Source organism: Mytilus galloprovincialis, chromosome 3 (genome assembly GCF_965363235.1).
Source record: "Mytilus galloprovincialis chromosome 3, xbMytGall1.hap1.1, whole genome shotgun sequence".
Classification (NCBI taxonomy): Eukaryota; Metazoa; Mollusca; class Bivalvia; order Mytilida; family Mytilidae; genus Mytilus; species Mytilus galloprovincialis.
Window position 1 is genome coordinate 38,357,648 of NC_134840.1, and position 18,020 is coordinate 38,375,667.

Below are 18,020 nucleotides of genomic sequence, written 5' to 3' on the forward strand. Positions count from 1 at the left end.
AACCAAAGTTACTAATAACCAAATAACTTTCATTATAAACAAGTGTTTCTTATGTTACTTTTTGCGTAAAGCGTCTCTACTGATGAAATAACAAACTTATGCTGGTGTAATTTTAACCCATTGTGTCCTATGCTTTGTCGCAATATATATAATTTATTAGAAACTTGAAATGTCTGCTATTGGTCTCTTTAATTCTGTCTCTCTCTCGTTATTCAAATGATATCTAAAATACATAGATACATTGAAGTAGAACAAATATAGTAAGATTTAAACTATCTTTATTCTGTTATAGTGCACGTGCTTAAAGTTCGTAAAAAACAGTGCTTGATCTCTTTGTCAATAATATTTTACATTTAAGGTCCTGAAACTTTTCATTTTATTTACAAAGTGTAATGTAAATGGGCAGTATATTTAAAAGACGGTTAATAATTCGCAGGAAGTCCAACGTATATTCAGATTAAAAGTTTATGTATACTAAAGATATTTTATGTATGTTTTGAACTGTCCATGCAAAGGTTATGAAGAATTATTTGAACAAAAATTTATGGTTTTAATGATTCCAAAGCTTAATATCCTTTGTTAATGCATTAAAAATAAAACAATTACTTTTCTTTAAATAAAATTGATGCATTCTAAATGCACAACTTATTGAGGACTCAAACAAGTCTTGCAATGTTACTCACTAATGCTTTACCATTTCAAAAATCAGGATAGGCTTCTACATGTTCCCTTTTAATATTAATTTTAACAGCCATAACACAAATCTGACGCGTATTCTTTTCAAATGATTTTATGAAGCAATAATAAAAATCAGTTGAAATTGTGTTATAGTAGTCTCAGGTCACCGGTACTTTGGGACGAGACAATTATTGTGTCGCTCTCCATCTTAAATCCATAAATAAATGTTAATAGTTTTTTTTATGTAAAAATACGAAAAAAAAAAGAAATTATGAGAACATAAGAACACGAATTTTGGAGAAAAAAATCAGAGCAAAATAAAAATGGTTTTGTCCACAAGCACCAGTGGTTTACATAGCGATAGTTTGATACTATATGAATATTTCTATTGTCTACATAGCAAAATCATATTACTCTGACTACTCTGGTGTTTACGATGAAATAATTTGCTGTGTTCTAAAACAAAAGAATCAGTTTGATTTACAAAGTATTACTGAATAGTTATATATACAGCTCGAAAAAAACTTTTTCTATTTCAAATTGTGACAAAATCTTTTAACTCTTCATCCTTTGAAGTTATAATATTTCATATTTTTTTACAGCACGAACGTCAGAACAGATGATAAATTTTAAACGTACAGGGGATTTGAAAAACAACGAGGAGATGTGTTTTAGTTGAGTAAACCATATCGTTTATTTTGTTTAACATAAAAGTAAATTAGGACTTTTCATCGTTCAGATCATTGCTGACGTCGGTCAGGTCACATAACCGCAAGCTTTTACTACAGTTTTCTATATTTTCTTATATTTATGTGCGAAATGGTCTATTCTTATTACATCAAGTTCAAATTTCAGAGAATTTTTTGGAGAAATATAGGAGTTATTAGCAATTTCATTTGGTCCTATCAGTCAGCGATGGTCATGTCGCATTTTCGCAAGTTTTTGAAAAAAATCTATATTTTTTTATAAAAATTATACAGTATATTTAAAGATGACATCTAAAAAAAAAAGTATAGCATTTTTATTTTGGTCCTGTCATTGTCAACGTTGTCCAAGTCACATTACCACAAGGTTTTAATACTTTTTTCTATATTTTTTCTTATATTTATGTATAAAATGGTTTAATCTTATTATATTTCAAATTTCAGAGAAATATTCCTAGAAATAAAAGAGAAATTAGCAATTTCATCTGCCTTAATTGGTCCTGGTGAATTGTCGAGGTTGGTCCTGTCAGTCAGCGATGGTCATGTCACGTTTTCGAAAGTTTTTGAAAACAAATCTATATTTTTTTTTTTATAAAATTTATGTATTTTCTTATTTCATATTTCAAATCTGAGATAATTCTTTGGGAAAACAAAAAAAATATATTAGCATTTTTATCAGGTCCTTTCATTGTAGATGTTGGTCCTGTCATTAGATCTATCATTATTCTTATTTTTTTTTCTTTTTCTTAAATCTATATATTAAATGATGAAAACTTATTATATTTTAAATTTGAGATTAATCCTATAAGAAATAAAAAAGTTATTAGCATTTTTCATTTGGTCCTGTCATTCGTTCGGTCCAGTCATTAGTGTAACCCAACTGAACATCCTAAGCTTTGGTATCAAAATCAAATGTGTTGACACAATTAGTCGGATTTAATAGACTTATTGCAGGTGATGCATGACATTTGTGTAATGTCCTGTACTAAATTAAACTCCGGCATTTGTCTAATTTAATGTTACAGGTACGGGATCAAGTTAGTGTTCTTAGAATGTTCTGAAAGAAGGAAGTAAAGAATTTTATTTACAGCATGACAACACTGTGACAGATTTTGCATCTTCCGAGTTTCGACTCTCTTTTACTGTTTAATATTATTTTGAAATGAAGTCAAAACATTCATTTGCCTATTTTCTGTTATATTTAAATGTAATTTTACTGGATGTGATCTGTTTACACATAAAAGGGACGTGGAACACAAATACTCAATATTACAGATTCCTTTCCAAGTTCGGCATTCAGAAAACAGACAATAAGGATAAAGCTAACAGTGAAGGATTTATTTACGGAAATATAACAACGAAAAATATATCTTTAGTAAAACATTCACTGACATTTGTGTTTGTAGATAGTGAATATTTTTTAGAATACCATGGAAACAGGACTTCTAACTCGCCAAATTCATGTAATGCCATGTTTAACAAAATTGATCAGATAGCATATGATAATCCTTGTAGACAAAATGGTAAAGAGGATTTTTTAAGACGAATACCTTGCCCAAAGGGACAACTTTGCCCAGATGAAGATGAACCGAAAAATCTTATCCCTGGTTATCAGTTTACCTATAGAGTTCAAGATTTAAAAAATCCTAGGTAATTAAATTTTCAATAGCATTAATACATCATTATTCATGCTTTTCACCTGACTTTTGGTGTTTAAATCTTAAATTTACTCATTTTGACCATGATGACTTCATTCATTTGATTCTGTGTCCGGAGTGAGTAACTTACAACTGTACATGTACACTGGCGTAGCACACGGTACAGTTGGTACAGTTCTGACCGTACCAATTTTTACTGCAGGTAGGGAAAACCGTACCAAAAAATTCAAACTATGCTACTAAATCTAACATAAACAGCAGCAATTGCCCTTTTCTAGATTTAGACATTTCAATTTTATACGGGAAATTTCATACTAAAATTTACGACAAATGAGATGATTTTTCATTTCCTATTGTTAATTTTCCTTTTTTAGACGGCGATGTGCCTTAACTTTGACTCCATCATACAGTGTTTATATATCCCAACTCGTTTGGTTTGCCCGTGCATGTTCTGATGTCATAGATTTTAACGAACGTAATCAATGCATCACTGGGAAATTATTGTGTCAGGGATTTCGATACCATAAATTACTTAAAACTTTTACTAAATTCTCTCATAGATACAAAGATTTGATTAGAAAATTTCGCTGTACCTGTAGAAAACTTATTAAAAATGGTGTTTCACATCCTAAATTTTACGGTAATATTGTACTTAAAGCGAGGAAATCACTATGTGATCCTTGTAAACTCATCAAACCTTTAAACAAACTTATAAGTAGGGTTTATCGTACCAATATTGTAATTACATTTTGTAGATCTCTGAATATAGTTTACATTGACACTAATATCGATTTTGTCATTAGCAAATTAAAACATATTACTACATTGTAAATTGTATCTTCTTTTGAGGCGGGATGTATAGAGACACAGACACGTTAATTTTAATCTCAATAAAAGTCGCTCCTCACTATCCTACTACCTGTCGATACAATAATTTTTGGCATTGCACAAGTCATGTTTTCTCTGACTGTTCATGACGTTAAAATACTAAATCCCTTGGATAGTTGATTTTAGTCTCTGATGCATGATTTTATATTACATTTGTATTAATTGTTTTTGGCTTTTAACTAGCTGTCAGTAACTGCGAGTACTCTCAAATCGTATTTTCGTGTTAATTAGACCTGTTGATACTGTTTATAATGCTTTTTTGTTATTTTATATTCATATGGATCTTGTCTATATACATGTACCAGCTTTGATTATTTGGAATGTCTTCTAATTTTCACTTATCCATACTACATTTGCAGTGGCGTAGCTGAGTCGTTTTTACGTGTACGCCCGAACCTTGGCAAGGGATATGAGGGGTGCCAACCGCTCAATGTTAAAGCACCTGCTGGTAGTATGTATGTATGTATGTACTCGAGATTCCGCCAATTTAGACGCACCCCTTGATTGACTGCAATGTAGTGGGTTCGAAAGGGACGAAGCCCCCGAAAGCTACCGTAAGGATTCCTGTCAGTACAAAATCATTGATAGCAGCATACTTTTGAATCTAATTTAATGGTTTGTTTGTTTTGGTTAAATTTTGTAATATGTTAACTTATTCATCGTGTTAAACTGGAAGCTAGCTTAATGGTCATTGGTTTTAGATAAAACGTCCAAACCAATATTACTTTTAAATAAGTTTAAAGGGTGCCGTGAGTGAGCATACAATCGACAAAAGCACCTTTTAATGAACACGGAAATAAAAAATTCGAAGAGAGGCAATATAAAAAAAAATCTGGAACACCAAGGATTTCTTTCCACAAATAGTGAATCAATTTATCATTCCTTTAAAGGGATTTAAAAAAAAAACTTAAATTTTCTTTTGATATTTTTTTCTTGATCTGGAATATTTCACGACAATCTATGAAGGTTTATAAATTGGGCATGTAAAACAATTAATTGTGTAAAGAAGAGCCCGGCTATCTGTCTATCAGAAAAGAACAGCGGCTATCTGTCTATCAGAAAAGAACAGAAAAATGAACGAAAACAAATGCTTTCAAAATTTTAGTTTTAGACATTAGTCATAGAAAAAGCTTCCTCAGCATTTTCATAAAATTCGATGAAGGTTCGACAAGTAGTTTATGTAATTGAGAAATAACAAAATGTAAGCTCAAACTGCGACCACTTAATAATTGCAGAAAGAAATACATTTTGTCCTTAAAATGCGGGAAAATTAAAGATGTAATTGCATAATTATATTGCTCTGAATACTCTTTTGATCATAAACAGTTTCTGTCCAACTTTCGTAAAATTTCACGGAGAGTCATTCAATAGACTTTATCCACATTCGGAACCTAAATATTGACACCGCTTTGTCTCGCTTTTGGGACATAAATCACAGGCTCGACAAAAATACAAACAGCATATCGCATCTGAGCAGATAGTGAATTGCTTTAAATATAAGAAAAGTACGCAGAATTCATAGTAGAGTCAGACTTTTACAAAAGATTCGAAGAAATATATTAAATGATCTATTTGAGTAAATTTAGTCCCTTTTTATTCAACATTACAATCCATTGAAAAAAGAAGCACAAGGATGATGTGCTTTTGACCAGTTTTTCTTATTTTATGTCGATTATTTGTTTTATTTTCAAAATTCAAGTGTACGCCCGGGCGTTTTGACGTAAACGTAGCTACGCGCATGATTTGTATAAACTTCAAGATTTACCTGTATTATTAAAACCATTTTTTTTAAAAGTGATTATTTTGGAAGGGTTAAATATTTCGCCATGGCTTTGTTTTGACTTGTTTGTTTGCTTTTTGGCCTTGAATGTTTGTCCCTAATATTTTATTATCTGTGCATTGGCATTCAGATATCATAGATCACATTTATTCGTTCATAGTTCATGTAGTTTGTTAATTTACGTTTTTTGATTGAGTTAAGCCTGCCAATTGATATTTATCGTGTGTTTTTCTATTTTGTGATTTTATGCTATTGCTTTAGAAAAAGGGAGAAGGTTTGGTAAATGTACCATTAAAACGTTTAATCCCACTGCAAATGTTTGCAAGTCAGGAATCTGATGTACAGTAGTTGTCGTCTGTTTACATTTGTATGTAATTTATATGTGTTTTTCGTTTTTCCTTTTTTTATATAGATTAGACCGTTGGTTTTCCTGTTTGAATGGTTTTACACTAGTAATCTTGGAGCCCTTTATAGCTTGTTGTTCAGTGTGAGCCAAGGCTCCATGTTGAAGGCCATACATTGACCTATAATGGTTTACTTTTATAAATTATTATTTGGATGGAGAGTTGTCTCATTGGCACTCACACCACATTTTCCTATATCTATAGAACATCTAGAATAGTATTCAAACTTCCATACAATAAATGTTTTACATTTACCTAGATGCCTGTTTTTTTAAAGAAAGAAAAAAACGTCTTTCAATATTAAAAGTACTGACCACGTCAATCAAGGTACATGTACGTAACCGCAGTACCGTAATCAGTTTATTGATTAGCAATTAATGATTAATTAATATGAATTGTTAAAGATGCTGTTGGGATAATATTGGTTCATGTGCCAATCTAACATAGACTGAATAAATTGAAACTGATGGATAATCTGAAGAATGCTATAGCCAGCAACATTCGCCAGCTAATTTGGAAAATCTCCACATGATGTTGCTAGTTCTTTAAGTTTAACGCATGAATTTGGAATAATTTTCAACCTGTTCAAGGTCGAAGAAGCCAGCAGTTTTTCTTTTGATTAATTGTTGCAAGTTTTGATTCCAGATGATGTACATGTAGATATAAACCTCATAGCATTCAAAACAATTGGAAATAGGAATACTATTGTTTGCACAATGCCATATCCTTAGGGACTTCGGAATTGTTCATTAAAAGTCGGGATTGGTTATTTTCGGGACTTCCTAAGACCTCTAAGGCTTCATACCCCTTTCTGCACTGTGCCTTTCTTTGAGTGCCCTTCCGTAACATAAACCCCGAAAACATCAGGGTTGGCAAAGTATTACCCACCCGGGAATTCCCGGGCGGGAAAATCCGGGTTTTCCCGGGCTGGGCAATACTCCCAGAAATGGGTGATAGTGGGCATTACTGGGCAATATGATTTTTTAAGCTTATTTTAACACAAAATAGTAAAGACTTGTTATAGTTTCATAGTAGAACAGCTAAACATATACTTTTTATACAGACAATCCATTGACAGTCATTTCTAGAAAATTCAATTTCATTCTCTTCTCAATTAATTATATATGTAGGCAGAATACAAGATTTGCACATTTAAAGATACCTTTTAATTACCAAGTATTGTTTCAATAATCCAAACTTTGAAAAATGCATTTTATTGCAGTGTTTAAGTGAATTGTTAATTTTAATTGTTATACATTCATATTGCTAAATAAACACCCTACAGGGTCATGCCATAAACACTTCTAAAATTCAAAGGACTGATTATTGTTACATAAACAAATCTGTGTTCTAATCTGAATAATTACTTATTAATTAGTGACAGTATATGTACATTATTTAAATCTGATGTTTCTTTAATACATGTAATTGTTAATTCTTAATAGGAGCTATATTCATTTGAAAAAAAAAAGAGTTATTTGTTTTCTATTTACAGTTTGCCAATCTAAACAAATGCTAAACAAACAAAATAGGGTATAAATATCTTATTAAATGTAATGCATTTGTGTTTATCACTGAATCCTCTTTAAAATTTAGACAAATATTTTATATTACCCAGTATTGCCCAGTATTACCCACTAAAACCCAGTAAAACCCGGGTTTTCCCAGTATTTCCCACTGGGCTGGGCAATACTCATAAAACCCGGGTTTTTGCTAACCCTGGAAAACATAAATCACCATTATTTCACATACAAATGTATCTATACTTCACCGGGAGGCTGTTTTCGTGAGTCCGCCGATTTACTCTTTCCATTGTTTATTACATTTTATTGAATACTGTCATGATTGTGTAATGAAACAAATTTCAAAAAATGTACTTGAAGTCATTTACATAATTCCATAACTCTAAATTTTAACTTTCAGATTCTGGTATTTAAGTATGGTAGCTTGTTATAGGAATACAACAGCCAACAATTGTTCATGGGTCCGTTCATCTCAGAACTTAGAACTGGACTATGACATTTGGCTGGTCAATGGAGATCCAGCATCCAAACATCAAAATCCATTTGAACATCAATTTTCTTTTGAAGATCATGATATAGTGGAAAGTTATGCTGTCTTCTTTGCTCTATACTTGATAATAATTTTCATATGGTTATATGCCTATTTTAAACAGAAGCACACAATAACAAAGATTTTAACAGCTAGCATATGTCTGGAATTGACAGGGATATCATGTAACTTACTACATTGGATGATATTCTCTGCTAATGGTGTAGGATGTTATGTGCTGAGTGTAATAGGGAATGCTATAGATGTGATATCAGAATGTTTATTTATGTTGACATTGCTACTGATAACCAAAGGTTGGACAATTACAAGTATGGAATTGACTGGAAAACCAATTGTCTTTTCTATTTGGGGACTTTACACACTTTTGAATTGTGTGTTGTTTATTTGGAATTTGGTGAGTACATGTATTTCTAATCGTCTCTTTTCTTTAAAACAAATTGTTAATACAATAAAAAATCCAGGAAAAACCTTGTAACTTTAATTTTTATAAGGCCTGTGACATACATGAACATGTATATGTAAACCCTTTAATATATACAAACATGTACTGTTTTTTTTTTTTTATCTTAAAGTAAACTAAGTCGTTTTCTGCTTGTAATTTCTGTAAAATAATCACTGGTAGGTATTTGATAATCACTGGAAAAGTATTTTGATTATCTTTAAAAGATTCTTATCATATATACCAGTATATACATGATATAATTATTAGAGTAATGAATGAAATCCTAATGTACAAATTGTACATGTACATATATATACCAGTACTTAAGTTAATTATAATATGAGGCAGGCATTACCTGTAAATGGGGACGAAGTCTGTATGAATTATTTTTTTGTAACTTACATTTATATATTTGTTAAGAAAAAGAAACGGAAATACCGTAACGTTTCCGATTTTGGTTCTTTTGTTAGGGATTTTAGTTGTGACGTTATTTAAGTTATGACGTCATATGCAATGTAAACAAAGAAACGCTATCATCAGGTAACGTTTTTTCATATCAAGGAATTATTAAAAATGAAATTGGTATTGCGCATTCCTTCCTATTTTATACTAGACTGATAAATATATATTTTACTCAAAGTTTCATACAAACGAGACCGGAAAAAGGAACTACATTGTACATTTCTGCGCAGGTCCGGGATTTCAAAACATGACATAAAAAAAATTGAACGATTTTGAGTTCATTAGTACAATGAAAAATTCGGGAAATTTTCCCGATTTTTTTTTTTATTGAATTTTCTACTGTTATTGGGGACTTCGTCCCCATATAAGTCTTTACTGAAATTAAAAAGGCACAAATTTTCTCATATATGATGTAGTGAAAATCATGACCCTCTAATATTTGTAATCTTATTTTCATCCCTCAATAATAAAATTTCTTTCCACAAAATTGACAAAATTTTGAAGAAAAAAAATCATGCAGGTATTCAAAAAGCATTTTTAGTTTCTTGATGGTAATACATGTAATAAGTGCAATAAAAATTTGAAAACCTGATAGTATTGTTGGAGGCTTGACAGCTACACGTGAAACTATTCCAGTTTACCGTAGAACATACATGTAGTTTTTTAGATCCATTCCAGTCTTCACGCTAACCCACTTGTAAATTTGCTTTTGGACCTGAAAAATCATCTCTAAAGGCCAACAGAATCTAACTTAATTTTTCAAAATTTACAAATTGATGTGTATGAATAACTGTTCCATTTCTTATTTGTAGACTGAGGTTGATGTGATATCAAATATAGATGAATGGCAGACATGGCCAGGTTACATCACACTTATTTTTAGATGTTTCATCATGGTATGGTTCATGGTAGAGTTACGACAGATAGTTAGATACAGTAAACATCCAGACCGTCTCTTGTTTATTCAACAGTTTGGTGCTTATTTCCTTGTTTGGTTCATATACTTGCCAATCTTGGCTATCATCAGTACACAGTTCTCAGCATTGTGGAAACATAAAATCATTCTAAGTAAGTTTTTGAATTAAGTACATTTTTTTTTTTGTACATTGCAATGGAGAAAATATTTACAGTACCTAAAAACATGAAAAAATCATTATTGTAAAAAAATGGCTAGTGTTTCTATATTCAGGATATTTAGATACAGCATGTTCCATTGAGTAGGTTTAATTCTTACAAGTAGGATACTGCAATAAAAAAGTATAAAGAAACTGTCTGGAAAACTCAGTTAGGCCATAAATTTAAAGTGTGTCAACACTTTTATCAGCTAAAAAGGTGGTTTTTTTTTGCTCAAAGGACAAATTTGAAAAAGAGACTTTTCTTCGTAAATGTATTGTAACCCATTAAAAATGATAATTGGAGACTGCTGTTCTAGAATGCATTTAGATCTTATCATGTAGGTGTATTTCTGGAAATTATTGCCCACATCATTGGACAAAGTAAAATTGATTTAGAAAGATGCATAAAAGCAAATATAAAAATGATAAAATGGAAGTGTTACAGGATTACACCATAAACCGGCACATGGTACTTCCTGTTCTGATTGAAATGAAAATTTGAATTTGATACTTTTTATATTACATGTAGATATAGTCTTTCTCTAAACAATTTAATGTCTGTTTAAAAAAAAAAGAAAACTTGTTTAGTTAACAAATATACCACTATAATAGATATTGTCAGTTTTACAAAGACAGATACATGTAGGTTATGACACAATAAATCATTAAATAGATACAAGTTTTAATAATGCATCATTACATCCTGTTTTTTCTGTACATAAGTACAATTTTGTACCTGTATGTGAGGGTAATATGTATGTGAAGTATATGCACAGGATATGTCATTTAATTAACAATTAGTAAAGTGCATGAAAGTACATTACAAGTGATGATATTAAACTTTGTTGTAGAATGAGTAGGAAATTCCTTTGCCTATTGAAACTGATTACATATTTTGCAAATAAAAAAATCATTTCATTCATTAAATTCATTTGCTATTCTGCTGTTCATAAGATTTTAGGGAAATTAAAAAAATAAGAAACATTAAATTTTCATCCTGGCAACCATTTTTGTATTGTAGAAAATAATCAAGTCATTAAAAAAAATGATAACCACAACCAGTGGTTCTCTCAAAAAGTGTTTGTCCATTTCTCCATCTAAACTATGACCAGTGTTCCAGCTAGGTTTTCAAAAGGGCAGGGTGCCAATCCTGAAAAAGGGCATTTAACGCGCGATATGATAATATGAAAAGGGCATATTTTAATAAAAGATGTTAATCAAACATTTGTGTTTATTCGTTGAATCACAGGTTATACAAGAACAACATCTTTAGCCCATATAGAACTCTATCTTTCTACTTTTAAGGCTGAAAAACTTGTCAAGCAGCTTGTCACACAAGTTTTTTTATCATTGCTTGGCACAGTTGAACTTTATATGCAGTATGTTTTAAAAGGAGATCTGTTTCATACTGTTTCTATGGTCTACCACATTTTACCAGTTTCACCTTTCTACCCCTGCTGTGCTTGATGGCAATACAGCACAAAACAGCTGTGCTCAGTAAATTCACAATTTTAGGATATAAAGCAACAGTGAAAAATAGTATCAAAAATAAAGAATACAGAAAAAGATGACCAAGGCACCCTACCAACACTGCTACTAAGACCCTCTTTAACTTTTCCCATAACTCAAAATAAATACCTAAACATATATATTCTTAAGCAAGAAGTATGGAGACACATTTTAGAATATGTAAATGGGTTACTCAATGCTAGGAAAAAAATCAGATTGAGTTATCTTTCTTTATTCTGGTGTGCTCAGTGTCTTCCCTAGAAAATTCTTGATGCATGGTGGGTCTAAGATGAATTTGTAACGCGGCGCGCGGCGTTGTTATAAGAATTATTTTTCTTACACTAGTGACATGAATTGTGCATGTTTGTTTAAAAACTTCACATAAATCTGCAATACAGTCCGGAACAACACTTAACATTTTCTCCCAAGGCCAGCCTGCCAGTGGTTCCAAAAGTTTTTTTCAAGGACCCTGTAGATTTTTTTAGGCTCTATCAGGTTTGTTTTTACTACAGGTACATTATGTACATACATATTAATAGTATAGAATGTTCTTATATAAAAGCCAAAAATATATGTTTGAAATACCTTATACATGTAGCTTGTTTCTGATTATGATGGAGATAATAAAGGAATTAAATAAATATGAGTTTTTCAGAATTTTAATCCATTTGACCATGTATTTTCAGACTGGTGAACTTTATATATTTGTTATATTATTGAAAGAAAAAAAAAAACACAAAAAAACAGCCCCCCTTTCCATACCCCTAGATGTAAATTTTTTTTTTTTTTTAAAGTATTATCAGTTTCACTCCAAGAAATTATTAATTTTTCATGATTAAATCTTAGCAGTTAATCAAAATGATTTTCAAATGAAATTCCTTCTGTCTATAAATAACAATGAAATGCAACTGTTTCCTGTTAATAAGGGGTTTCCCGAATTTTCCCGCCAAAAAGCACATGGCTTTCAACAATTGTAAACAATGCATTCCATTTGTGATCATGGATTACAGCTTTAATTAATTTAATTTGGATATAGATATTCAACTTAAGGTAGAGTCAAGCAATGTTTTTACTTTCTTCTGGAGTAATACTAGTTTGAGAGATCAGTTTGAAAAATAAAATAATTTTTGACATCAAAACAAATTTTCTGAACTCTGCTACGAAGGTCAAAGTTACATCATGTTTCAACCCAATGATGTGTATTCTCTGTAACAACTAATCAATTGCGTTTGATATTAATATTTCGATGTCAGACATGATTTCAAAACATAAAATTTATACCGCAAAAAGTTTACTTTTTATTTTTTCTCACGGAACTTCGGAAGCTGTATCAGGCTATAATTTTTATCATTAAAACCATAATTTGAACTCCCGATTTCTATTATGCAATCAAAGTCAGGATGTTGTTCTATCTAATCAACGTGGTTGTAAAATCAGAGCGTTGCATCTAATTATGATCAATTATCAGTCCGGTGAGTTTGAAACACCTGTAGAGTTTTGTCAATTGTCACTGTATATTATAACATAATACAAATTTCACACATAGCGGGATGCATAGCGGGTATGATGAATGCATGGCGGCCGAAATTCTATGCCTAGCGGTACCGCAATGCATGAAGGGCCTAGGGAAAACACTGGTGCTCCTTCTTTGGAGGATTATAAACAGTACGTAAATATGATGTAAATATGATCAGAATATGGCGGCCGATTTTGTTATTTTCGTATCAAAAATGAAGGCAGTCAATGACAAATACGTCTAAATTTTCTGTTTATTTTACAGAAAACAAGTAAAACAATGTCTTCAACGAGTTTATAATGGTTTTCCAACTTTCTGTCATTACGTTTCTTCCATGAAACTACGGTAAACATCGCAAATTGTGCCCAAGTTGTTGTATGCACATTTCTTCAAAGATAATTGCCGACTGACCGATTCTATTTGAACGAATTAATGTTGATGATCAATAATGACCCATCCGATAAACGGATTACCTATAACAACAGATTATGACACCAGTTGTAACCATTGATTAGCTTGGGGTAGTAAACAAAGTCATAATCTTTTCCCCAGGTAAAATTTAGTAATTAGCGTATCATATCAATACGCAAATTAATATGCAATCGATCTTCAAAAAAGGCAGGGCGCCCTGGAAACTGTAAAAAGGGCACAGGGCGCCACTCGGAAAAGGGCGGGCGCCGCGCCCTCTGAAAACGGCCTAGCTGGAACACTGTGTGATTTTATATTTGAAACACAAGTATAGGGAAAAAAAGCAGTGTATCAAGTTTAGATTTTGTCATACTGTACACAATGATGTTAAAAAAAGTTGTTTTAATTTTGGATTTACAAAATGTATATATGTCTCCAGTATTAAAAGTTTTAAAAAAAGCAGAATGTTTAAAAAAAAAAATTAGGTTTTTATATAAAAATTATCAGATAAAAACTAAATCATGTTTAAAACATCTGGTGTTAAATATGTATTGTAAGTACCGTAAATATTTCTATGACATGGAAAGGGTTTATCATACTAATACATTATTGATAGATCTATTTAATGGAGTGAAGAAGGTTGATTATGGTATATATGAATGAACTGTAATCAATAAATATAAATGTCATGAAGATTTATCAAATGTTCAAAAGGACGTTTGACTTTGAATCTGACATTTATTGACTTTGTAAAATAATGGTGCATGTATGTACACATTGTAGTACACAACTTTTCCTTTTATCTTTGTTCATGTTCATACAAGTATGTATATAAAATGTCTTAACCTTAATATGGTTAGTCTTGATAAATTGGTACTAATGTTAAAGTTAGAAAAATACACATTCATAATAAAGTTGACCTAAATTTGAACCTATTAATAGTTGTAGTAAAGTCTGTTTATGAATAAAGTTAAATAAAAAAGTAATACTTTGTAGTGAAAAATGAGCCTATTTGTCATGTATCTAAAAATTATTTCATCGTTATTTGTAGCAATATGATTATGGCATGTGTATGGAAACTTGCTTTGAGATAATGTGAAATTTATTTTTATTTTTCTAAACACCTTTTACCTAAGTATATCAAGAAAAATCTAAGAGCATGTATTGTAACATTTTATATTGCACTTACATTTATGCTAATTAAGGGCCCTATTGATACTGAAATGTAATCAAAGTGTTAAGGTCATCCAAACATGAGTCGTGAACCCTTATGGGATGTTTTCAGATCTTACAGGAGTTACAACATAATAGATCAGATTAAAATATATGATTTGCAATTAAATTGGAGAAAAATAATATCCAGTATCTTCCGTTTTATATGGTCTACTTAACATAGAAAATGATAGTGTGATTGGGGCATCCATGTACATGTACTATGGACACAACCTTGTTTTATATTTATTCATGTTCCATTTTCATTTTTATTTCAGATATAATAAATGGTGCTGATTGGTTGTCATACATGGTACTCATACATCTGTTATGGCCTTCACGGTCCATTTTGTATCTTATTAAAGGAGATACCCCATTACCAACATATGAATTAGAAATAACAGGTATTTTAATAGTAGAACTGATTAGAAACTATAACATATATTTAACTACATAATTGAATTATACCCTTACTAGCAAAAATTGATATTTCATCCATACAATGTTGACATATTATGTGTTGCTCTCAGAATTTAGATAAAGGAATCATTAAAATAATATTTTCAAGGTTAAATCTGAATAAATACTTTATCTTTTGAACATATATTGGTAATTATTCAAAAACAGGAAATATGACTTTTGAAGTTGGCAAATCTGTTATTGGGAGTAAATGTAGTCTGATTGGAATTGCTGTCTTGTTTCTTTAAAGATCAGGAAAACACTATTCTTTCAGTGATAATATAACCACACTAACAGTTGATATTCCACTTCACTTTTCATCAAAATAAATGTTATATGCAATAAAAAATTTGTGATTTAATATAGCCACTGCATTACATTAGTAGATTAGTCTTATTCATGTACATTGTAATAAGCCTACTTGACTGTACAGCTGTTGTTGATATAAGGACATTAGATAGAACTTCCTACTGGCAGCTGTTAATAAACCAATTAATAGATTTCTTTAAAATTGCTTTATAAACAAATGAATAGATTTCTTTAAAATTGCTTTATAAACAAATGTATAGATTTCTTTAAAATTCCTTTATGATCAAATGAATAGATTTCTTTAAAATTCCTTTATAAACAAATGAATAGATTTCTTTTAAAGTTTGAGAATACTGATTATACAAGATGACAGTCTGTGCATCCCCTACTACCTATATTTTCACCAAATTTTTTGGAAGTTTCATTCAGCAATATATAGGCTTTGCTACAATGTATCATAAGGTTTCGTAAGGAAGGAAGGTTAAATGTCAGGATTCATCTGACTTTGACCTCATTGACATGGATAAGCACTCCTGTTAAGTTTATGAAACTATTAGCAAAATGTATAATTTAAGACTTTCAGCACAAATTCAGTCATGATCAGTTAAGCAAACAACTCATTTCAATGTGTGCATTCTCATCTTTTCCATTTTCAGGTTTCTTTGATGATATTGAGTTTACACTAATTATAAATGTATAGGTTAGTTACATGTCCTAAACGAGCTTCTTTCTGGGTGACCAACTTTAAAAGTTTTTTATCATAAGTTCATCAAATTTTACTATTTTCTTTTGAACAGGATTATTAGATGATCAAGAGACTACACCTGGATTTTTCAAAGGATCAAAAGCTTTAGATATAGAAATGAATCATAACACCATCCCTAACAAAGAGAAGAGAAAAGTGAGAAATGGTCATCTGAGCTTACCACTGCTTGAAGAGGAGGAGGATAATGATGAGTTCTGATATGTTTCTCATGTAATCTTATTAATGGTGTCATGTTTGTCTAGTCTATTTTCAAATATTTGTCTTTGTGATTTGTCAAATGTTCATATTATGTATTATACTTTTATTAGATAAGATCTTGTTGTAGATAAAGATATCATCATTTTATTATTCTTGAATTATCACAGGGTTTCCGCTGGCGGTCGCCATTTTCGCAATTTGCGAAAAAATAATAATTGTGGCGATAAAAATTCATCATTTGCGAAAGAATTTGGCGAAAGAAATATATATAACGATTTATTTTCCTCCATCTTGTTTATTTACTTTTTTTCGAGTTTCTCGGACTTTACCGGATCAGACAATACTCGGAATTTACCTTGACCTCATTAAGATTTGGACAGAAAATCAATAATCAGCTGATTGCATTTTATAGCTATCGACAACAAAGGACTAATTAATAAAGGTGTTGATTGAATTGTTTGACAAAATGATATGGTTAAATGGCTTCCACTAAATGTCACATACAGAATTTATTTACAACTTTGTGACGCACGTGTTTGAAGCAAACGTTTGACGTCTTCTCTCCTTTTAAAGATAGTTTAGAAAAGAAAGCTGTTGTTGTGACGAAAATTGTTCAAAACCTAGAAAAATCTCCGATTTAAAACTTTAATTATCCATTTACTTAATATAAGTAATTTATTAGGGAGACTACTTTAACGTCGTTTGAGTGACAGACGTCACGGTTTCAAGCATAGTTTTTCGTATCAACTTTTTCATTTATGATGGTCAAGAAAAGAAACTGTCGTTATGAAGAAGTACATCCAAAAGGTTGGGAACAAACCCTCGAATGAGAGTAATCCTTCAACGTAATGACTTCACATGAAATAAGGGATTCATTTCATGTGATAAAAGCTTTTGTTTTGTTGTAAAAACCACTTCTTAGTACAAAAGGGCGAAATCATCTTATTTAAGGGAAGGAGGAAAAGGGGAAGGGTAGAAAAAAAGGTAAATTTTAAACGAAAAATGTATTTATGTTACTTGGCGAAAAAAATAATAAAGTGGCGAAAAATATATTGTTTTGGCGAAAGAGGTGGCGAAAAAAATAATTGACCCAGGGGAAACCCTGATTATCATACTATTAACATGTACATATATGAAAGTATTTTAAATGCTGGCCATTCATTAATTTCACAACCTTGTAAATATTGCTATTCTTCCAACTCTAGTCAATAGGTTTGGTTATCATTTCAAGCACTGCCTCTCATATTAAATCAAGAAATAGCACCAAAAATGTCCGATATTTTTGTGTGTAAATTATAGGTCATATCTGTGGGTGGGGGGAAATGTTTAAGCACTTGGCTTTTTAAAAAATATTTTTATTAGTTTGAAATTGATTTGTATAAATGAAGTCATCCTTAGGCTTAATATTATTCTGGAGAAACAGCTTGTTTCATGTCACT

At 30.9% G+C, this 18,020-nt stretch overlaps 1 protein-coding gene across 1 annotated transcript; it reads left to right on the plus strand.

Annotated features, from left to right (window-relative positions):
* The first annotated feature begins 2,413 nt into the window (after positions 1-2,413).
* LOC143067884 (integral membrane protein GPR180-like) lies at positions 2,414-16,739 on the plus strand. Its single transcript, XM_076241487.1, has 5 exons — positions 2,414-3,032; positions 8,036-8,579; positions 9,902-10,157; positions 15,128-15,253; positions 16,415-16,739. Exons 1-5 carry the CDS (start codon positions 2,545-2,547, stop codon positions 16,579-16,581), a joined length of 1,581 nt encoding a protein of 526 aa, XP_076097602.1. The 5' UTR covers positions 2,414-2,544; the 3' UTR covers positions 16,582-16,739.
* Positions 16,740-18,020: the final 1,281 nt, after the last annotated feature.